General features: G+C 46.3%; 1 protein-coding gene across 2 annotated transcripts in view; it reads right to left on the bottom strand.

Annotated features, from left to right (window-relative positions):
- PPL (periplakin) overlaps positions 1–4,083 on the bottom strand; it is a 48,406-nt gene extending 44,323 nt beyond the window's left edge. For both annotated transcript variants that reach the window (XM_079952470.1, XM_079952471.1), the window contains exon 1: positions 3,748–4,083. In XM_079952470.1, the coding sequence (XP_079808596.1) occupies positions 3,748–3,809 (62 nt within the window). In that variant the 5' untranslated portion in view covers positions 3,810–4,083. The remainder of the gene's footprint in view (positions 1–3,747) is intronic.
- Positions 4,084–23,699: the final 19,616 nt, after the last annotated feature.

Genomic DNA, 23,699 nt, shown 5'->3' with positions numbered 1-23,699 from the left:
TTAAAAAAAAAAAAAAACCTCAAGGAGGTTCGTCACCATTTAAGTGTCAATTTCTCCTAATATGCAGTTTTATATGCAATTTTGCATAATTTTTGCAAAGCAGCCTTCTCTAATAGGATGCATTTCTGCTCATACATGCATCTTTATGCAGTTTACTCTGGTATAAGTACACATTACTTGGCTAGAGAACTGCACTGCAAAATCCAGAGATTTGCAGATTTTGGGAAATGTAAATTAGTTAGCTTCACCTTTATTTGCAAACTGAATTGATTCCCCCCCCTTCATACCTCTCCCCTGCCCAAATGCCCTCTGCACACCCCTTTCTTTTAAGCTTGTCTCAGCTGTGTGTGTGTGTGTGTGTGTGTGTGTGTGTTTCAACATTTAAAACAGCTACCCACATAGCCACCCTACAGCAGGGCTTGACATGGTTTGGAGTTTGAGGAAAGTCACTCCAATGACCCACCCTGGTTAAATCTCCTCCAGATCGTTCAGGGTTTGGTTGGTTGTTTTTTGAAAATGGTGTGACTGGCACAATTAATGAAAGAGAGCCAATAGCAAACAAAGCACATCAGAAAGGATCATAACTCCAAGTCGCCACTCTCCTTCTGACAGCTTCACCAAAACAAGCCCTCCGGAACAAAAACGCAACGCCCACACAAAATATGCATCGTGCCTCATCATAACAGGATTCCCCAGACGATATTTGTTGGGGGTGGGAGAGAGATCCTTGAAGTTCCAAGAAATGTCACAAGCTCGTGTCCAAAGTTTAATACAAAAAGTTTCCACATGGCTGTTTCAAGGAATGAGGCCAAACGGACTTGCAGCTTCTCTAGGGGCTTGTTAGGACCAGGGAAGAACACTTCCCCCCCTGCTTATATGGAAATTTGAAACTTGCCTCCAGAGTGGAAGATTAGAAAGGAGGGTTGTGTAAACAGGGCTGAAGTGCTAAGTTGTTGGGCCTCCGCTTTGCAGGGAAGTTTTTACCCACTGACCTGAAACACATTTCCCCACAATCACAGACTGGGGAAGGGAGAATGGTAACAAACATGGTTGGTTTGCACATTGAGTCTGATTAAGGGCTGCTGCTGCTGCTGCAAGCTATGCAAGTCATGGTAGAAAGCTTCACCTGATGGATTTCTGCCTGCTACTTGGCAGCTAATTTTGCACATCGGTCCTAATTAGCCAGACTGAGCTATCTGGAAGAAGAGCAGGGTAGAAATAAAATTATAATGGTGGCTTCGTAGTGTTTAGGAAACGCATTTTGTACATGCTCAGAGGCATACCCCATCACTACTTCTAGTGGCATCTCAAGACCAGGGAGGCTGTGCTCAATAGCAGAGCAGATACTTTATATGCAGAAGAAGTTCCCTGGTTAATTCCCTGGTATCTCCAGCTAAAAGGGTCAGGTAGTTGATGACAGGGAAGACCTATGCTATATATATTGTTTAAGGCAGCTTTATATGTCCACGTTGAGCCATAATTCTACTGCACTATACAGAGACCCTCATAAAGCACAGGGAAGCACTTTCGTAATCCCTCCTTTGGAAATCTGTTTACAAACCTCCCCAGCATGAAAACTGGTTTTAAATTACTGTGTTTTATGCACATTTCAGCTTTTTCCTGGAATCTCTCCTGTTGTGATTTTATTCCACTGTGAATTAGATTTTGCAAAATGCCCAAAGTGCTCAGTTGGATGGGCTGTGTGCACATGTAATAAACAGAACAAAATACTCAATGCAATAAATATAGAGAAACACTGCTAGAGTTATGGTGGTCATGTACATAAGATATTGGGGCTCCTGCACCTTAAATTAAAACATATATATGTGCATGAGGCTTTGTAACGCTACAGAGAAGCAATAGAGGACTGGAGGAGAATGGAGGCACGGATAGAGTATGCAATTATTTCAGCTGCAAGCCAATCTCAAGAAGATCTTCTATAAAGCTATTAAAGATGCAAGAGCACATCTGTTTTTCACCTGGGCTATCCCAATCAGAGCGGGCAATACTGGGCTACTGGGCTTGATTTTGTGGTGATTTCCCCCCCTTGATATATAAAATGGTTTGACCTGGTGCAAGGCAGCTTCTTATGTTCTATTCCTGCTTATTAAATCAATGCAAATTGCTGCTGTTTTAATTAGGACACATCGAAACATGTTATTTGGCTGTGGAAAAGTAACACATCAGGCGCATGCCAATATAAGATGAGAAGAGGAGCAGAGGGAGGAAAAAACAAGAAAGGGTGATGAAGCCGCACCCTGAGAGATTAAGTTCAGGAATGTGGCAACAATCTCAAACAAACTATTCTGAAGAGGAAAATTAAAGCTGCAGCCTGTGTGTGCATATTTCCCTGTGAGGTAAACCCCATTGCACCCAGTGGGATTGACACCTGGGTAAATGCACACAGGATCAGGCTGCTCAAACACTATATCTTGTTTCGGTATGAGAAATAATGTGTGAGAAAGTACTATTGAGGATACACAGAGTACCTGTCACACGCACGTTAGTAACCATAACTCTTCATATTTAGGAGTAGAATGTCAAGAAGTTGGCTCAGCTGGTTGGAGTAAGGTGCTGATAACACCAAGGTTGCAGGTTCGGTTCCCGTAAGGGACAGCTACATATTCCTGCAATGAAGGGGGTTGGACTGGATGGTTCTCAGGGTCCCTTCCAACTCAAGTTTCTGGACCTTTCTTTCACTTGCCCTCTTCAACAACCACCAAACATACAGAAATTAACCTGGAAAAGCTTTCTCTGTCATCTGAGCTCTGCGCCAGGTAAAGGCAGCTTTCCAAATATCTGCCTTTTCAAGCTGCTGCTGCCGCAAGACACAGGAACACAGACAGCAAACAAAACAAAACAAAACAAAAGCAAACCTGCTTTCAGTACAAGGGCTTAGTGACACAAGTAATACAACACAGAAATGCTATAGAACATGTGCAAAGTCCCTGTTGCACACCACTCGTTAACATAGCTGTCAACGTTTTTTAGGGAAATTCCCTTATTCCGAATAGGATTCCTCACAAGAAAAGAGAAAAGTTCACAGCTATGCTCGTTAATCTACCTACCTAGGTATCGGATTTGGGGTGGCAGTAGTGAAGGTAAACTGGGCACAGGGTACAGCTTAGTGGCAGGCTTGATCCTGCACATGTTTCATTTTTAAGCAGAAATGAAGTGGATGTATGGCAAGAAAGCTGTTAGCAAAATGATGCTCCTGTGACACTGGATCACAGAACAGAGGTATGTACTGTAGAAAGTCCGGATAGGAACATAGGAATCTGCCTTATACTTAATCAGACCATTGGTCCATCTATAGCTCAATATTCTCTACACTGACTGGCAGCAGCTCTGCAGAATTTCTAGTGGGGAGCCGTTCCAAGCCCTTTCTGGAGATGAACATGGGACCTTCAACATGCAAAGCAGATGCTGTACCACTAAGATATGGCCCTTCTGTCTCTTCTCTTGGTCCATCAAGCTCAGTATTGTCTACACTTCCTGGCAGTGGCTCTCCAAGTTTTCAGGCAGCGAGACTTTCCCAGCCCTACCTGGAGATGCCAGGAATTGAACCTGGGACATTCTGAATGCAAAGCAGATTCTTTGCCACTGAGCTACAGCCCTGGAGAATCTAGGCGACAGCTCCAGGGCTGCCCTGGAGATCTGAAAGCAGGCTCACACCTGCTTGTTCCTCCCCACAAGCTGCAGGATCCGTATGTCGAACGACATGTGTAAACAGAGTGCAACGCTCACCTTTTCTTCTGCACTGTCGGGCTGTACTTCCCTTTGTTTCTCTTCTTGAACAGGGAATGCATAATGTTAACCCCAGGGTTCAGCAAGTGCCGACGGAATCTCGTTCCAGTGGAAGTCCAAAGCAAATAAAATTAAAACGAATGAACCGGCAAGGCTCTGTCACACAGCTCTTGTTGTTCCCCCTGGTGAAAGGTTGCTGGTGTCTGTTTTTGATGCTAGCTCCTGCAGTTTTAGAAAAGTTGCTGAATGGAGAGAGGGAGAGAGAAAGAGCAACTCTGGAGCTACCTCAAGTCCTGCTTCTCTGGCACTTCTGCCAAAGGAACTGCAACTCTCCCAGGCCAAGCGAACTGGGAGTTACCTCCTCCCCCTGGAGGTGGTGCTTACCTACCACACACATGTCATGGGCCCAGGCGGAGCCAGTCTAGGCCATTATTTCCTCGTCAGCCTCTGCTGGGAGCAGTTGTTGCTATGACTGCCTATGACTAGCACATCTTTCTGTCACTGGCATTGTACGAAGGCTGCAAGATACTTCCCATTCAGCCCTTTCTCCTTTGACTTTAACAGCAGCTCAGCAGGTATAAGTTCACCAGGTGAAGCTTTTTCACCTAACAGGAAAATAAGCGGCTGGGGGAAAACCTCACCGGTTAAATTCATGTACCCAAGACTGCTGTTAAAGGCTGAGGAACAGGAGGGGAGGGGAGGGGAGTAGTGGTTTTTTTATGGCTGACAATGTTTAAACTGCCTTAAGGACAGTTTGATCAATAGGCATTAGCTGGTGATAATGTTTAGTTCCTTCATGCCTTGAAAAGCTTCTCCTGTTGATTTCAGTGGATCAAGTGGCCTTTCAGGCCACAAAGAGCAGATCGGGCTGGTTCCCCCCCCCCCCATCAGATGGTAGCCCTATCTGTGTCATGGAGGGAATTCCAGCGACTGTAGCTCTTTCTCAGTTTTGCAAGACAAGCTTCACCAGCAAACATTCCCTGGCCAGGCAACTGTAAAAGATAAAAGAGCCATATCTGCTTTCGAATCTAGTTACCTTAGATAGGGCTTAATTTTAGCCCCAGAGCTTTTTCTTCTTCTTTTTTATGCCTGTACTCAGCCATGCATTAAATGGATGCCTCTTATCACATTAATCTGAGTTGACAAAATACCCTACCATTCTGTCAAGTGTAGAGTACAAGGCATTACTTGATCTTATCTTCACAACAACCCTGTTAGGTTGGCTGGGTCAAGAGGTAACAGTTTGCCCAAGGCCGTCCAGTGAGATCTGGGGCTGAGCTGGGAACTTTGTCCCAGTCTAAGCTCAAAACTCAAGCCACTGCACACAAGAGCAACTAGAGTGCCTCTGACCACGTGCAGAGCAAACATCTCTCCCCATTTAGTAAAGATAGCCATATGTGGACCTGAGCAGGAATAAGGGTGGCCAGGTGATCAGTGAAGGCAGGCTGTAGTATCAGCACCTCACAATTTGGGCTTTGCCTGGGGAGGCTGCAATGCCCTTGAAGGCTGGTCCAAGCGATGGGAACAGCCCTTGTTTTTGAGAGCCTTTTCCTGTCCCTGTAGAGGTTAATCCAGCCCTTTCCTGTTGGGCTGGATACAGAAGTACACAGGTTGCATCAGGCCTCAGGAGGAAGTTACAGGAGAAGGCCCATTTGGTTGCTAGGCAACATCCCTGTTAGACCTAGGTAGTATTTCTTCTCCCTCTCTCTACTCATCAGTGACAGGGCAGGTGTGACTTTGAAAGCACACCTTTGAATAAACTGGTTTGGTGAGTGTGTTCTTTCTCAGCAAGGCGTAACTCCAACCTCGATAGAGCAATAATTAACAGCCCACCCACCACCTCATCTTTGGTCTTGTCACTTATGAAGAAGGGATATGACCAACGTCCCCCAGTTTGGGACCTCGAGGATCAGAGGCCTCGGGTGTCTGAGGTCAACACCATGTAACTGTAGCTGGGGAGGAAAAAACCCACTTCCAAACCCTTGATTCTGAGCCTGTCTGGGTCCAAATACCTCCTTTTAAAAGGGCACCTGCTGTTCAGGAAACAAATATTTTATTGACTCATTGCATTTATTTACTGCCTTTCCTCCCAGGAACTCAAAGCAGAATGCATAGTTCTCTTCCCCACCCTCACTTTTTCCTCATAACAACCCTGTGAGGTGGGTTAGGCAGAGAGAGTGAGGAAAGCCCTTAACATCCAGAAAGGTACATGGCTGGGCGAGGCCTTGAACCTGAGTCTTCCCGCTCCTAGGGCAGACCCACACTATACCTTTGAAGCAATCCAAGGCACATTTAAAGTACATTTCACCCCCCCAGAAAATTCGGGGATCTGTTGATTGTGAAGGTTACTGTGAATTGTCGATCTCTGAGAAAGAAACTACAATGTTCATGCTTCCTGGGGGGTAAACTATGTGCTTTAAATGTGCATTGAATGTACTTTATGGTGTGGATCTTTATGGTGTGGCCCCTAGTCTGACTCTCTAACCACTACACCTACTTGCCTAAAGAGGATTCCAGCCATGCCATGTGCTCCAACTGTCACTGTTAACCAGAAACACTCTCTGTTTTCTGGCTCCTGTCCATCATGGTAAAATACAAAATCCACATTTTGTCTCTGTTTTTTGTTTTGGAGATAGACATGTCTACAAATGTATTGATGTACACTTACATCCCTTGCAGCAGCAGTGGTGAAACTTGTAGGGTCTACTTTGTTTTGTATTAGAAAGTGAGATCCACCAGCTAGAGCTTGGTGCAAAAGACATAACACACTGGGGAAAAAATCTGAGTCCAAGAAACGATTGTTACAAGTACCAGAACTGAACAAGAGCTCACAGTCCTGCCACACGAAAATCCACACCTGGTTGCTAATTCCCCACCCACCCCAGCTGCAAGCTGTCTCCTTTTCAGCAGTATAACTTTTGGTGTGGGTGATTTTGTGGTTGCCGCTTCTAAACAATTATCCTTGCCAATAAAATAACCAAAGATCCACCGGTAGATCCAGCTTCTGCCTATCACTGCTTTAAAGTTCTCTACCTACGCAATACACAGACTTAAAGGTAAAGGTAAAGGGACCCCTGACCATTAGGTCCAGTCATGACCTATTCTGGGGTTGCAGCGCTCATCTCGCTTTATTGGCCGAGGGAGCCAGCGTATAGCTTCTGGGTCATGTGGCCAGCATGACTAAGCCGCTTCTGGCGAACCAGAGCAGTGCACGGAAACGTCATTTACCTTCCCGCCGGACTGGTACCTATTTATCTACTTGCACTTTGATGTGCTTTCGAACTGCTAGGTTGGCAGGAAAAATACACAGACTTACACATTGTAAAAAAAAAGAAAAAAGGAAACATATCACCCAAAGAAGGTGATGTATAACTTTGTGTGTGTGCTAATTGATATGTAAAGATGCAAATTTAGAAAGAATCCAGCCCATCATACCATAATGAGGAAGACTGCCACTTGGTGAGCTGCATGCCCATTTAGTCTATTGCCCATATGCTAACTGTGCATGGGCTACTTCAAGCCCTCTGTTCTCCCATCATAGGATTTGTTATCTTTAAACATAGCTTAGACCAGACAGCTTTTCAAACAGAGGACATCTTCAAACAAAGGACTGTCTTCTGATAGCCATTCAAATTGTTCTCTTTAAAGCATTGATGTAGCGGTTCAGGGTTGCAGAGGGTCAACAACTCATTATAGTTTCTGCAACGGGGTCCCTGTTTCCAGTGCCTCAGAGCTGCCCAATTGGCCTGAAGGGAGAGCTTTTTAGGCACTGAGAAGTCTCCTCACCCTTTGTGCTTTAGCCAATCAGAGTGAAAGGAGGTGAGTCAACCACTGAAAAGTGGCTTCAGTTTTAAAAGAAGGTTGTTCAGTTTCATGATAATAGTGAGCAAATTCTGTTACATACAATGGAAATTCAATGGAAACAGAACTAACGTCACTTCAGAAGAAGATATTGGAGAACACCAAATCATTTGCCCATGTATGTGCATGATAAACAGTAGATATAGCCGAAGGGCAACATGGAAATCTGCATCGATCATTGCAATGCATCTGTAATTATTATTACTGTATAATTATAAGATTACTGTAAAATCTTAGAAGGTTGTATAATTTTATAAAGGGGTGTGGCTATAAGGAGCCATGGTTGTGACTATCATGAAGGAACTCTGCACTTCTGAATTGGCCACTATATGAGTGCTTTAAAATACAACACATAACCACCTTGCCCAAGTCCCTCAAAAATAAATATCTAAAGGACAACCAGCATGGGAGATCTATGACTGGCTCTCCTGGTGGTATTTTTGAAAAAAATAATTGGGAGTTCCAATGCTGAACCTCAGCACAGAACTGCTCCCCTCCAAGTGAGCTAATAGTACCCTGAAGAGGGCTACATAGATCAGGAAAACAGAGGAGCAGGAAAGTAGCCTCACCGTTGTTCCTCAAAATTAAGCAAAATGGGGATCACTTGCATGGTGCGAAGAAAGTGAGCAGGGGGGGGTCTTCATCTCTCATCGTACTAGAACTCAGAAACATTACATGGAATGGAATGTTGGAAGATTCAGGGTAGACAGAAGAAGTTAAACTATGGAATTTGCTCCCACAAGACCTATTGATGGCTAGTGATGGCCACCAAATTAGATAGCTTTGAAAGAGGACCAGGGCTGTGCACATATTACAAAATGCAGCTAGGTTGTTCTATTTCTCAATTTAGATTGAAGGTGGTTTGGCAGGGGTGCATCAAAACCCGGTATTACATAAGAAACAACAGGATAGATAAAGGATGGATATGGACTATGGCTAATGCTATGTGCACACAGCTTCCCAAACCAGTGTTGGGAGTGCAATGGATGCAGAGGAAAAAGGAGCATGTACACAGTCTTAGACAACTTCCAGGTAGGTAGCCGTGTTGGTCTGCTGCAGTCGAAACAAAATAAAAAAAATCCTTCCAGTAGCACCTTAGAGACCAACTAAGTTTGTTATTGGTATGAGCGTTTGTGTGCATGCACACTTCTTCAGAGTCTTAGACAAATTCATGAAGGGTAAGTCTGTAATGCCTGCACCTGTACCCACCCTAAGATTTCTCTATCTGCTCGCCTGGATATCATTCATCATCACCATTTTAGACCCTCAACTTAGTCTTATAGAGGACCCCCGTTAAGCAGCCATAGGTATTACTTCCATTGTGAAGTACCCCTTCAGTATTTCTCTTCTCCCCATTATAATTCCGTTCGCTAACTCCCAGCATTCTGCTTCTAAATCCCAGCATTTGGGATGTTATAGTTTAGTGAAAAGGCAAGTAGGAGGTGGCATGAAAGAAGTTTAAAAAATTGTGAGTTGCAGGGAGAAAGTTGAATGTTTTTCTTTCCCTCTCACAGAAGACTGGAAATTACGGACATCCATTGAAGGTGAACGTTGGAAGGTTCAGGACAGATAAAGTACTTTTTTGTGCAGTGCACAGATAAACTATGGAACTCACTCCCACAGGAGGAAGCATGCCTCTGAATACCAGTTGCTTGGAATCACAAGTCTGTAGGGCACTGTTGCACTCAGGTCTCATCTAGCTGGTCTCTTTGAGGCCAGGATGCTGGACTAGATAGGCCTCTGGCCTGATCTAGCAGGTCTATTCTTGTGTTCTCTTGAGGTTGATGGAGTATTCATGCCCTGTGAGCTGCCTGCCAAAGGATATAATGTTGAGAAAACCTACAGCCACCTCTCTCTTTTTAAAATATTCATGCCCAAGCTCAGTCTGTTGATTTTAACTTCTCTCTGGAGCTTTTAGGAGAGACCTGTGAATTCTCTCCGGCCTGTGTTGAGTGCTGGCTGCTGATCCTGCACTCTAATTATGTCATCTTGTTTATCGCTCCTATCAATTCATCATTTTAAAAACCGCCTTGGCCCAACGCCCGAAGCTGGTCTTTCATCCAGCTCTGTGCTGAAATTCAGTGTGCAATTTCACGGCAACAGGGTTAATCAAAATAAGAGCTGATGTGCAAATACGCTCCTTCCCAGCCACGCCACTCCTATTTATATTTTAAAGAAAGGGCTTGTACCATGGCTACCCTTCCATGCATCCTGCTATTTATGTGCATTTGCGATAATGAATATAGTCAACAAACAATAGTTCCCAGCATTATTTGGGAGAGGTTGTGAGTGTTTGAAGCATCACAGTGCTTCCATGTGACCAATGGCGATATTTTATAATGAAAATACAGGATACATATACATTTTGGATAACGTCATGTGTGAACTGTGATTTTTAAAAAGGCAGCATGGGAAATGCAGTGTGTGCTTAGTAACTGGGCAGGTGAATATGGTCTAGGACTCCATAGTTGTCAGGGAGTCTTGTTTGAAGCCAACAATGGCATCAGTTCTAGAGTGTGTGGGGAGACACACACACAAACAAAAGGCTTGTGGGGTTGGGAAGCAGGGGAGGAGATGGGAACAAGATGGAACAAGCCTCAAGAGGATTCTAACAAAGCAGGAAGGCAATAGGCAGTGCCAAGATTTCCAAGGCCCTCCAGTTAATCTTCCGAGTTGTCCTGACTTGCCAGATTTCACACCTGCATTTCACTGCACTGATTTCTCGGTCATGCTCAGAGATCCAGTAAATAATGAAAGTGGCTTATTCCTATTTGAAATATTGGTGCATCAAGCCCCATTCTGTCTACTCCTGAGTATAGATGGAGGGAGAAATTCAATTCAGTTCGTGTTTAAAGGTGAATCTATCAAATCCACACTTTTTGAAGCGATATGACAAGTGAAACACAGCTACCCTTCGAAATTGGCAAGTATACGAATTTTGCACTGCAGTTCTCCAAACAAACAGCTATTTGCAAATATTGCACATATTAGGAGAACAGTGTGCATAAATATACAAAAATCATTGTGTTAGGAGAAGCTGCATGCAGAAATGTTTGCATTAGTTAAATGCACACAGAAATTTGTTTATTAAGAGAAAGTCATGTTAAAATGCTGGTGAATTTTCACAAGGATTCAGAACGAAATGGGAACTGCTGCAGAAATGGGGGGAACTGAATTTAAGATTGAAAAAAAATAGAAACTGAGAGAAAACAACATTGAAAACGCATTATATTGGGAGAATTTTCTTGCCCAAAAAATTGTGTGCATTGGAGGGGTTTTTTTTGTTTGTTTTTTACAATTAAGCAGTGTCTAAGTCTTGCCAAATAAATAAATAAATAAATAAATAAATAAATAAATAAATAAATAAATATTTGGAGAGCATTTGTTGTGGTTACATTAAAAACAAAAGCCAAAAACCCCACCACCCTCTTGATGTGTTCAGTGGCTTTTCCAAACCTGAATAGTAAGTTGGTGGCTTAACAACATAAAAGCCTTTACTGGCTGGACCAGTGTGAAGTTGGCAGCCACGCTGACAGTCTCCTCCTGTGGCATCTCTGTGAGCAGATTCTTTGCAGGTAACTCCAGCAGTGCAGCACTTGTTGATCTAAAAGTGGTTTTCTACCATAACTTGTGGGAGCAGCAGGAGGCTGGGAGGGGCCAGGCAGAGAGAAAGCATCTTATGCAATTAATTTTCTTGGCACCCTCTGCCTCTTTCTCTCTCTCTCTCTCTCTCTCTCTCTCTCTCTCTCTCTCTCTTTTGAAATGCATCTCACACCCTTCTCCTGCCCAGCCCTGAATTCTGTTCTCTCTACTATCTGTAAATATTGTCTGAAATAGCTGCTTCCCAGGAGGGGAGGGGAGGTGGGGGTGGGGAAGAGGAGGCTTTTTGTGTTAAAAGTGTTCTCAATAGAGGCACTGATCTGAGAGGCTGCATCTTTGTTGGCTGGGGGCATAGCTCAGTGGTAGAGCACCCGCTTTGCATGCAGAAGTCCCAGGTTCAAGGCCTGCAGGTAGGGGCTTCAGGAGCCACCACTAGGTAGCTCAGACAATATTGAGCTATATGGACCCACAGTCTGACTCAGTATAAGGCAGCTTGCTATGTTGCACTGCATTATGGCTTTGTAGTTTTTAATGCTTCCTGGTCCAGGAAAATGGGAAGGCACACCACTTGGTGGGCAGCAGCAACGCCTATGCATCTTCCTATGATTTTATGTTCCCTTCTCCTTTGCACCTACTCAATAGCAGCTTCTGCTTGCCACTGCTTCCCCTGAAGCACGTGGCTAATGCCCTCTGGCAAAAACAGAGCTGCAGATCCACTCTACCCACCACCACATGGCTGTAAATTCAAACTGTACACCCAAAAACATGACATGGTTTGCTCATACATAGCATCCTCTCTCTCTCTCTCTCTCTCTCTCTCTCTCTCTCTCTCTCTCTCTCTCCTCCTCCACCCCTTTTCTCAGGCCTCTCCCTCTCTGCTCTAATCTTGAGAGGCGAACGGAAAATTCTTTCAATGCATTGACATTTGCAGCCAACCAGGTGCTGCCCAGATGTTTTGCATTACAGCTCGCAGCCTGCATGACCAGACCCAGAGCACCTTAGCTTCAGCAAGGTGGTAGCCTTGCTTATGTTCAGACCATGGAATGATTTCATAGATTTTTAGGACTGTAATATGAGCCCGCTGGATCAGGCCAGTAGCCCATCTAGTCCAGCATCCTCTTCTCACAGTGATTGACTACCATATTTTTCGCCCTATAGGACGCATTTTTCCCCCTCCAAAAATGAAGGGGAAATGTGTGTGCGTCCTATGGGGTGAATGCAGGCTTTTGCCGAAGCCTGGAGAGCGAGGGGGGTCGGTGTGCACCGACCCCTCTCGCTCTCCAGGCTTCAGGAAGTTGTGCAGCTCTCCCACGGCTAGCGGAGAACTTGCCTGCACCCAGAAGCTTGGGGCGCGCTGAGCTCAGCACGCCCGAGGCTTCCGGATTCGCGCAGCTCTCCGCTGGACGTGGGAGAGCTGCGCGAAGTCACGCAGCTCTCCCACGGCTTGCGGATAGCAGCCTGTTCTGGGGGCTGGGGTCAGGGGAAGCTCGGGCTTCCCCCACCCCAGCCCCGCACCTGGGGGGGAAATAAATTTTTCCCCCTTTATTTCCCCCCCAAAAAACTAGGTGCGTCCTATGGGCCGGTAGATACCCCAATGGGAAGCCTGAAATCTGGACATGAGCACAACAGTACTCCATCCGCCTGCAATTCCCAAAAAACTGATATAATTTGTGGACTAGAGCCTGATTCAAAAAATGGACAATGTATCTATCTTAGACAGACAAACAGATGTATATCTGGACACGGAAGAAAAATTTATTAGACAGAAATCTTCATATAAAGATTTAAAAATTTGCTCATTATTATTATTACCCACCCTTCACCAAAAGGTCCTGAGGCACGTTACAGCAATATAAAAATATATATGTTGATTGTTCTGTTCATTGTAATTTAATGCCTATTATTGCTTTGTTATTTCAAACTGTTGAAAGCCTCCCTGAGTGGTATATAGGCAGTCAAAAGGGTGGTATAAAATATTTTGTATGTAAATCAAAGAAATAAAATATTAATACAGTAAGTGAAGCCATTTAGCTATGAAGTGTATCTGTGAAAATTCAGTTAAAGCAAGGGTAGGATACCCTGTTTTGCATGGGGGCAGGGGTGCTAACGAATAAAATATGGGGGGCAGGTAAGTCCTGCCTTGTATAATCAATCACTTGGTATGGTACCCACCCACTATTTGAATAGCAATACCCATCAACTTTTTTCGGGGGGGGGGGTGGATCTGGCCTTCTCAAAAAAAATATTGTTGGGGGGGAGGTAGTAAAGGGACCTCAGTCCCTAGGAGCTGGCTGCATGCATGAGAGCCACATTCCCTTCTGAGCAACCTTCTGGTGCTCCTATGCCAGTGGTAGTGGTGGGGGAGCAAAAGTGCGTAGGGCAATTAATGTACATGCCACCTTTGCACAGTAGGCTAGTAGGATCTGATTTCTTTCCGCAGGGCCTGTAAGACAGAGTTGTTCCACCTGGCCTTTGGCTTGGAATCAACTTGATCCCCTCCCCCTCTTTCCTTTTTCCTTTCTCCTTCCATGATGGAACTCCTATCTGGGGACTTACCTGGCTTTTTTCTGGCCCACGTAGGACTAGTTTGGATAGTTGTCCTTGGTGAAGATTTGACGTTTTCTTCTCCAAAAAGTTTTTGATCTGAGTTTCTACTGAAATGAGGCTGCATTTTAATGTTGTACTTAATCTTATTTTTAAGTTGTATTTTAATCAATTGTTTTTACTTGATGTTAGCAGCCCTGAGCCCGGTCTTGGCTGGGGAGGGCGGGGTATAAATAAAATATATTATTATTTATTATTATTAGTTTATTTCTGCACATGGTCATGCGTGCCTCTTTACCCTCAATCCAATGAAACAAGAGTCATGAGCCAAGGACACATTTCGGCCAAGTCAGAAAATTCAAGGAGGGTCGGTTGGGATGTATCTGGGATGTTTTGAAGCCAGAGAACCAGACAGAGAGGATGAGAGAGCTGCATCGAGTCCCCAGGCCAGAGGATCCCCACCCCTGAATTAAAGCTGGACTGTTTGCTCAAATCAGCACAAAGACCATTCACAATTCTAGTAATCGGTGATAAAACACAATTATCCTAACTTTGCTATGTTAATTATCACCTCTAGTGTTTTATGTTGTTCTTCTTTTTCTATGCATGCGAGAAAACTAGTCCAAATTTAAATGACGGGTGTATTTCATGCTCCCTGGAACGCTTAAAAGACACAAACATGTCAAGCTTCCACATCCCAGTGTGGGAGGTCTGTTCTAAGACTCTTGTCACCCAGCAGCCTTCCGCATCCCTCTGGGCTATTTGGATCCATGAATTGACGCGGATCTTCTCAAGCATCAAACGGCTTGCGTATAGCCCTGTAGGCAATATTACACAGCCTCCCTCTCCTCCCTCTCTTGAACAACTAGACACCCAGGGACTGCACTGTAGGGTTATGGCAAGGAGAGAGAGCAAAGCGGATGTAATTTAAAAAACTCAAACACCCTCCAATTTTGGTGTCCCAGCAATAAGTGGCAGCAATTACACTAATCAAGTCCTATAGGTTCATGGGATGCTCGAAGGGAAGGATCGTGTTGCCTTGAAAATAGGGTGGCCAACTGATGGGGGTGGGAATCAGGCTGGCTCGCTCCTGTGCAGTTTTAATCAGCAGTTTTATCTGCAGAGATTGACAAGTGGAGGTTTCAGGGCAGGGAGATGGATGCAATCGCCTGCTAACATCTGCAGGTGAAGCTGTTGCTAAAGGTGGAGGAGCACGGGCTAGCAAAACTGTTGGCAACCCCACTCAGATATAAAAGTCATAGATCACTTTCATTGAACTGGCTCCCAAGTAAGTATTATTTCCTGCTTCTGGCCTTCTCTCCTCCAGCTCTACCACCCTCAGCCACACACGTCCCCATGTCCCTTAAAGGGCCCCATCCTTTGTAGTCTGTATGCCTGGAATGTCCTTCCAGAATGCCCACATGATGGGGCCACCTCTCTTTCTTCTTTCAGAACTCCCCCTCCCAAAGCTCAAAATACATCTTGCCTTATGGATGTTCTAGTCCTCATTGCCAGAAGAGCGGAAGACTACACTTGCCCACATTTATCCCTGATTTATCCCAGCTTCTCCCTATTGGAAGTACAACACCAGGGATCATTCAGCTACTAAGCAATGGGTTAATTATGTTTACAGTCAGCCAACTAAGAAGTGGTTCCCAACATCCAGCCACATTGGCCCCACTGAGGTAATTCAAGTTCTGAGTGGCTGGTTAGTTCTGAGTGAGTTTTCCTCTATATCACTTCCTGCTGTAGACTAGCCCTGAACCTTGTAAGAACGACAACTCCTCTCTGTTTATTTCTCCTCTTATTATGTGCTGTTTTTGCTCAGCTCACCTAGAAAAGTATTGCCAGTTTCTTTTCTCTCAGGACTCCTTCAGCATGATTTAAGTGCCTCTGCCAACACTTCCTTCCTTCTCTTTGTTGTTTCCCTTGCTATGAAAATGTAGGGTCATCAGGGCAGAGACCTGTCCTGTTTTGTTTCGGCATAAGTGACTTTATAAAGTACGCCAAAGGTGCTATGTTAAAGAAGTTCGTGATAAATGACACAAATATCCTGAGGATCGTGGGCCCCCTCTGAGCAACTATGACATCAGCTGGGGTGTGAAATTTGAGGAAGCCCTTCTCAGCTGCAAACTGCCTGCTGTGAGAGGAGCCAGAAGCAGGCTCTTTGCCAACATCATTGCGGAGATGGGCACAACTCATCGCTGGATGAGCTGGAATTAGTTCTTATGTCGCTTGGATATGCAGTTTGCAGGAGGGTGAACCCCTTGCGTTTTTCAAGGAATGTTTGGGAGCAAGACTTGTGCAGTCATCCCAGGTGTAAGGACATTTCTCAACCCAAGGGCCACATTCCCTTCGGAGCAACCTTCCAGGGGCCACGTGCCAGGGATGGGCCGGGCCAGAGAGGAAAGTGGGTGGAGGAATAAATGCAGATGTTCCCTTTGTACCACTGACTGCCACCAGACTGCTGCCAGAAGACACGCGTTCATGGAAAACATGGTACCAGTGTGCCTGGCCTCTTGACATCACAGGTGAACAGGCATCGCTTGTCACACAACGTAAGCCCTGACGTGCGACAGGAAGCCATAAATAAGCTGTGTGTCACTTACAGGTATTTTCTCCCATCGAGTCAAACTGCTATATATTAGCCGGCTGTTGACAATTTGGGTGTTCCCCCCCTACTTCTTAATACCTTTCCGCCTACATGGAGGAGCCTGCTGAACAACCTGCCCTGTCCTGGGATCTAATTGAATGGTTGCCACCAGGAGAAGGAGGAGGGCCGCCACTTAACATATCACCAAAAAAGGGAACCAAAGGAGATGGATATTTGCATCACATTTGCATATGCCAACTTACGTGTCCTGAATCTGCATGTTTAGGGGTGTTGTCTAGTCCTATCCAGAGTAAACCTACTGAAGTTAAAGGGCAAGACTTACTTCAACACATTAATTTCAATGAGTCTACTCGGAGCAGGACTTAGAGAGAACCCTGAGTGTCAAAAGAGGAGGGCCTCCACCCAGCCTTTCTGGCAGACAAGAGCTCTGTGCTTTATCAGACACATATTCAGCTGGTTCTGCATTCCCCCAGCTTTGCCAACTGGATCACTGCCCATCACACTGCTGTTAAAGAAACAACTAGCAATGAGTAGGGGGAAATTGTTCATTTGCAGGATAACCCTTTGTTAGGTTAGCACCTTATTAATCCAATGCTGAGCTTCTTGCCAAAATAGAAACCTCCTCGGCGGTCAAAAGTACAAGAGGAATCTGTCCTCCCCGCCAAGCCCTGTCCCCCCCAACCCCACTTTTGGTTAGCCCAGGGTGTTCCTTCTTCACATGACACACAGGTATGCGTGGCATTCTCATTTCACCCATCCCTCAAGAGGGGCGTGAATCACCTTTCTGGCACTTGGGCTATGTGGGCAGAACCGGTGCCGCATTGTCCAGAGCAGAAGAAATTTAAAGACCTGGTGCAACGCTCTGATTTTAAATGCCTGCACAAATGGGCTGCTGAGACTCCGGCACATGTTGGCTCCTCTTCTCGTCTTTGTTTGCTTGTTTCATTTTTGTCCCCACCCTTTATTGAAGGAACTCCCATGGGCAGACTGGATGGGCCTTTGGCCTAATCCAGCAGCCAGGCTCATGCATACACTCCAACATTTCTCCATTGAAAATAGGGATGTACTATTCAATTATTATTTATTAACTTATAGCTTGCCATCTGACTGGGTTGCTCCAGTCACTCTGGGTGGCTTCCAACATATATAAAAACATAATAGAACATTAAACATTAAAAAAATGTCCCTATGCAGGGCTGCCTTCAGATGTCTTCTAAAGGTTGAATAATTACTCACCTCTTTGGTTCAGGGGGCACATAACTCCATACCCTCCAACATTTCTCCTTAGGGATATCCTAAGGGAAAGTGTGACATTCCAGGATCGGATCAGAAATAGGGACGGCTTCTATAAATCTGGGACTGTCCCTAGAAAATAGGGGCACTTGGAGTGTCTGCTTATGGTTCCTTCCAATGCCACAGTTCTATGATTCTACACATTGTTCAACCCCAGAGAGGCCTGGAGCAGAGCTGGCTCTATCATTAGGCAGACTGAGGCAGCTGCCTCAGGCGGCAGAAGCCCCTAAGGTGGCACAGAAGCAGCGCCAATTTTGACTGAAATCGCATCCAAAATTGCATGAGATCTTGTAAAAGCGTGCAAGATCTCATGCGCTATCGGCACGATCTGCTCAAATCAGGGGCGACCTTGCCCCAAACTGGGAACGATGGCAGCGCTGCTTTTCCACCAGCAGCTGAGGAGGTGGGTGGAGAAGCAGCGGTAATGGTGGCACCAATGGAAGCAGCAGAGCAGGAGAAGATGGCACTTCCCATTGTGCCTCCAGCAGCATAATGCAATATTTTGCCCCTAGCCTGGAGGTCTGCATTTGGCCTCTGGACATGTGGCTTCTCTCCCCCTGCTCTAACCGCTTCCCCACAGTGGGACTGAGCTTTAGACTGATCCTTTCTCCAATGGCATTGCTGTGCTATAGGAGAGGGAGTTGCGCTGTCTTTCCCTGGTCTTCTGGTCGGTGTGCAGGTGCAAGCCCTCCTGACAGGGCAGGTCTGTGGGCCTGCCTTTCTGTGTTCGCACACCTGAAACCGCCACCGACCACAGAGCGCAGGTTCCCTTTGAGCGTTGGCTTTCCCAGCCTTGACTCTTGGCAGAGCCTCTCCCTTGACGAACCAGCTCTGGGGTTTCAGGAACAGGTTGGGCCTGCCCTGCGGAGTTGCCTTCACCCCTCCCTCATTCCATCTCTAAAGAAAGTAGAGGGTTACACCCTCCCGTGTGTTGCATCTCTCTCTCTCTCTCTCTCTCTCTCTCTCTCTCTCTGTCAATGGATTGGAATCTGCAGCCCATCCCTGAGAGCAGAGCTTGAATCTGTGGGTAACAGCATCAGGCCCCAAAGAGTCTCTTGAAGCCCCCCCCTCGAAGCCTGTAGAGGCAGCCCCCACCTCTGCTGCCCTGTCAGATGCATTCAGATGTCCTGGTTGTGAAGCAGAAAGCAGACTCACAAAGCTGAGTGCTCCTTCCAAATGCCCTTCCGAGTGTGGTGGATCAGGCCCAGGAGCAGGGAACTTCAGGTCAGGAGGTCAACTCTGGCTCTCCAAGCCTCTCCTTGGCCCACACCCTTCCCTGGTCTTAATTCACACCCTCCTTGAGAGCTTTTGCCTGCCTGGAATGTGTCCTTGAACTGGGATGGTGCTTCTGGAGGATGGAGAGGTGGATTGGGAGATCCCTCTGACTTTTCCCTGGCTAGAATGTAGCCTGCTACACCTACGTAAGGTCCCGTATCTGCACTACGCATTTAATGCAGTGCCACACCCTTTAAACCAGAGGTCCTCAAACATTTTCAGCAGGGGGCCGGTTCCACTGTCCCTCAGACCTTGTGGGGAGCTGGACTATATTTGGGGGGGGGGAATGAACGAGGGACAATGAGTGACGCTTGAAAGGGCTCCAGAGAGGGGCTGCTTTTAATGGTGGCTGCTCAAGAGGGGTGCTTAGTAATAGTAATAATAATAATAATAATAATAATAATAATAATAATAATAATAATTTATTTATAACCCACCCATCTGGCTGGGCCTCCCCAGCCACTCCCAACAGAATATTAACAGTAACGCATCAAACATTAAAAGCTTCCCTAAACAGGGCTGCCTTCAGATGTCTTCTAAAAGTCTGGTAGTTGTTGTTCTCTTTGACATCTGAAGGGAGAGCATTCCACAGGGCGGGCGCCACTACCAAGAAGGCCCTCTGCCTGGTTCCCTGCAACTTGGCTTCTCACAGCGAGGGAACCGCCAGAAGGCCCTTGGTGCTGGACCTCAGTGTTCAGGCAGAACAATGGGGGTGGAGACGCTCCTTCAGGTATACTGGAACGAGGCCGTTTAGGGCTTTAAAGGTCAGCACCAACACTTTGAATTGTGCTCAGAAACGTGCTCAGCCAGCCACGGCTCCTGTGTCTTGCAAGCTGCAGGGGCTGGTGGCGGCGGTGGCAGAGGCACAATGAGCGGTACATGAAAGGGCTCTGGAGAGGGGCTGGCACCAACAAAGCCCAGCCCCTTCCTCCTCTAGGTTGGGCGGGGAAAAGCCAAGAGGAGGGAGGGAGGAGGTGCCACCACCGCTGTGGGAGGGAGTGGGAGGGAGAGTGAAAGAACATGTGCTGCTGATCCACATGCTGCCAATCCACGCGGCGATTCCCTGGCCGTCCGCGGGCTGGATTTAGAAAGCAATTGCGCCTGATCCAGCCCGTGGCCCTTAGTTTGCCAACCCATGCTTTAATCAGTCATGGCTCACACCCCAAAGAATCATGGGAACTGCAGTTTGTTACAGAGCTGCAATTCCCATCATGGTTGAACCATCAATCCCTCTTCCCAGGGAACTCTGGGAATCATAGCTCAGAGATTAACAGGTGTTGCCTTAGGCCAGCAATGGAGAACGTCTGATAAACCCACTGTTAGTTCTTTGAGGAATATAATAACAGCTCTCAGCTCTCTTGGGAAACTACAGTTTCCAGGCATTTTGAGGCCCCTGGATGGTTGCTCATGAGGGAATGCTATGTGTGGGTCTCTGATTAATGAATTGCTACCGGTTTGAATGAACGGCTTCTTCTGCAAAGAGGTGTGCTTGGCTGTGACCTGGAGATGGGATCTTTCCCTGAATCTGACACTGTGGGTGAGGGGCCTTGAAGTTTCCCATCCACAGACTGAAAAAGACAGAGCAGACCCTAGGGGACAGGAAAGGAATGTAAGCCAAAACACTGCTCTCCTTTGACATCCAGCAACCCTATCAGAAAACAGAGTGATCAGGTGCAAAAGGCAACAGATACTTGAGTCATATCACTTCCTGGAAACCACAGGAGTGGGGAGTGTTCCAGTGCCCGGATCCTGCTGGCCACTTTCCCACAAGCACCTAGTTGGCCACTGTGAGACCAGGATGCTGGAGTAGATGGGCCATTGGCCTGATCCAACAGGCTCTTCTTATGTTTATAGTGGAAAAGACAGGGTGCTCACCCATTGGCATTGCGGCTTGCTTTTGATATATCTTATTTTTATTGCATCGCATTCTCTTTGCCTCTCAATATTTGCCTATCAAATGTCAAATATTATCACAGCTAGAAACTGCCTTGACACTATGAGGTCTGACAAGGAATGTGCATTTTTGTAATAATAACAACAACAACAACAACAATAATAATAAGAATAATAATAATAAGAAGAAGTAAATATAGTCCCTTCACCCCTGCTTAGGGCTGGCCCAAAGTGCCCTTGATGTGGCATCACTTTTGGGGTGTTGTGGGTACAGTGGTACCTCAGGTTACAGACACTTCAGGTTACAGACTCCGCTAACCCAGAAATAGTACCTCCGGTTAAGAACTTTGCTTCAGGATGAGAACAGAAATCACACAGAGGCGGCGGGAAGCCCCATTAGCTAAAGTGGTACTTCAGCTTAAGAACAGTTTCAGGTTAAGAACAGACCTCTAGAAAGAATTAAGTTCTTAACCCGAGGTAGGTAAAGTAAAGGTAAAGGGACCCCTGACCATTAGGTCCAGTCGTGGCCGACTCTGGGGTTGCGGCACTCATCTCGCTTTATTGGCTGAGGGAGCCGGCGTACAGCTTACCACTGTAATTAAAATGGCAGCTAGATTCGGCCAAGCAGTGTTGATTGCAACAATGGATGCCTAACAGAAACCTACAGGGCCTCCCTGACAACGGAGGGGACTTTCCAGGGTTCACTTTGGACATAAGAAGAGCCTGCTATGTCAGTTCTGTTCTCACACCGGCCACCCAGATGTTTGCAGGAAACCCTCAAGCAGGCCCTGAGCACAAGAGCACTGCCCCACCCCCAGTGGTTTATAGCAACTGGTATTCAGAAGCACTACTGCCTCCAGAAGTGAAGACACAGCATAGCCATTGTGGCTAGCAGCCACTGACAGCCTTCTCCTCCATGAATTTGTCCAATCTTCTTTTAAAGCCTTCCGAGTTGGTGGCTATCACTGCCTCCTGCTGGGGCAAGTTCCATAGTTTACCTGTGTTCTGCATGGGCCTCTCTCAAACCTGCAGCTTCCCCCTGCCCATCAGTCTTGGGGTTTGCCTTTCCTTTCTTTTTGCGGGACCAAATGCCCACTTCACCTTCTTGCCTGTGGATTTGGTTTGCCTTACACTACTGTATTTCTCAAATGAAATGCTTGGCTGAGAAACAACAAAGGCTAAAGGAGGAGAGCCTTTTGCTGTGACAGGAGCTGCTGCAACGCCCAATATCTCAGCAGAATTGTTGGGGGAGGGCTGGCTGAGCTCCTCGAACCCAGAGTCACCTGGGGGCCGGGCTGGATCCCGAACAGTTTCGACAAAGCCTTCCCCAATTTCTGAGCCTCTCCTCCACTGAAGGTGGAGCTGGTTTTTGCCAATCGCCTCCTTGTGTGCCTACTCGCCCCGTGGCTCTCTTGCAAACAGGAGAAGGAATTGGTTTTGCAAAGAAAATAAATAACACTTGTGGTGTTGTACTTGTGACACCAGTGGCCCATCCCTGAGAGGAACAATAGAAGGAATATCTGGGCCCGAGAATGGGCAGAGAAGAGCACAGGGATGTTTAAAAATAGAGTGGGTTGGGCTCCCCAAGTTGTCTGGCAAGGAGGTGAGGCTGCCTCAGCTTTGATTGCTACACCAGGGCTGATCGCCTTTGTGAGGCTTCCAACCTGACAGAGATCAGAGAGCGCCCCCTGGAGGCAGTATGTTTGCATGCATCAACAAATCTCCAGGAAAGCACGTTCCAAGTGAGGGAAAGGTTATAGATGTGAGGAAGGAGTGTAACTCAGTGGAAGAGCACTTGTTTTGCATGCAGAAACTCCCAGCATCTCCAGGTAGGGCTGGCAGAGATCAATGGCCTTCAACCCTGGAGAGCTTCTGCCTGTCCGTGTAGACAATACTGAGCTAGATGGACCAATGGTCTGATTGATTAAAAGGCAGCTCTGTATTTCCCCCCACAACAGAGAACCTGGGCCCTAACCGTTGAGCAAGTATGATAGATTCTCCAATATTTTGCACACAGGACCAGAAACTCTCTTTTCTAAAGAAAAAGAAAAGCCATCCAGGGTCTGTCCTTGGTTAATGGGCAGAACTAAAGCTCACAGTGTGGAGCCAGTGTGGTGTAGTGGTTAAGAGTGGTGGACTCATAATCTGGGGAACCGGGTTCGCGTCTCCGCTCCTCCACATGCAGCTGCTGGGTGACCTTGGGCTAGTCACACTTCTCTGAAGTCTCTCAGCCCCACTCACCTCACAGAGTGTTTGTTGTGGGGGAGGAAGGGAAAGGAGAATGTTAGCCGCTTTGAGACTCCTTCGGGTAGTGATAAAGCGGGATATCAAATCCAAACTCTTCTTCTTCTTCTTCTCCTTCTTCTTCTTCACAACACTGATAGCCAGCCGTACATGGTCCATGTTGCCAAGCCATGCTAAGCTGATGTGCTCTATGTTGCCCACAAGAGGGAGCCCCTGGGCTACATTCAGTTGGTGTCTAGGGGCTTTTAAATGAAGGTGGCCTTGCCAGCTAAGTTGGACTCAGATGTTCAGTTTGGTTGGAGTGCTGCTGCTACTGTCATGAGTGAGAGGTTGGGCTTTCAGTTTTGGGTGAAAAGAGCACGCTAAAATGCTGGTGAATTTTCGTGGTTGTTTTTTGGTTTTTTTAAAAGAGCATATTGTTGCACAAATGTGAAGAACTGGATTGAAGATTGGAAAAATGAGAAGATGAAAGAAAATGAAATTGACAGATTGGTTAATCATGGCTTAACCAGCTGAGTCCTCAGCAAATATGTTGCCCAAGCACACAGTTCCTTTACTGCAAACTACAATTAAATTAGGAAGTCTCTAACATTGCTGGCAGAAAGTGAGGAAGAATAAAAGAACCTTT

This window comes from Podarcis cretensis (genome assembly GCF_951804945.1).
Source record: "Podarcis cretensis genome assembly, chromosome: 14".
NCBI lineage: Eukaryota > Metazoa > Chordata > Lepidosauria > Squamata > Lacertidae > Podarcis > Podarcis cretensis.
Note: the sequence above shows the minus strand (reverse complement) of the source record. Positions and strands in the feature narration are given on the sequence as shown.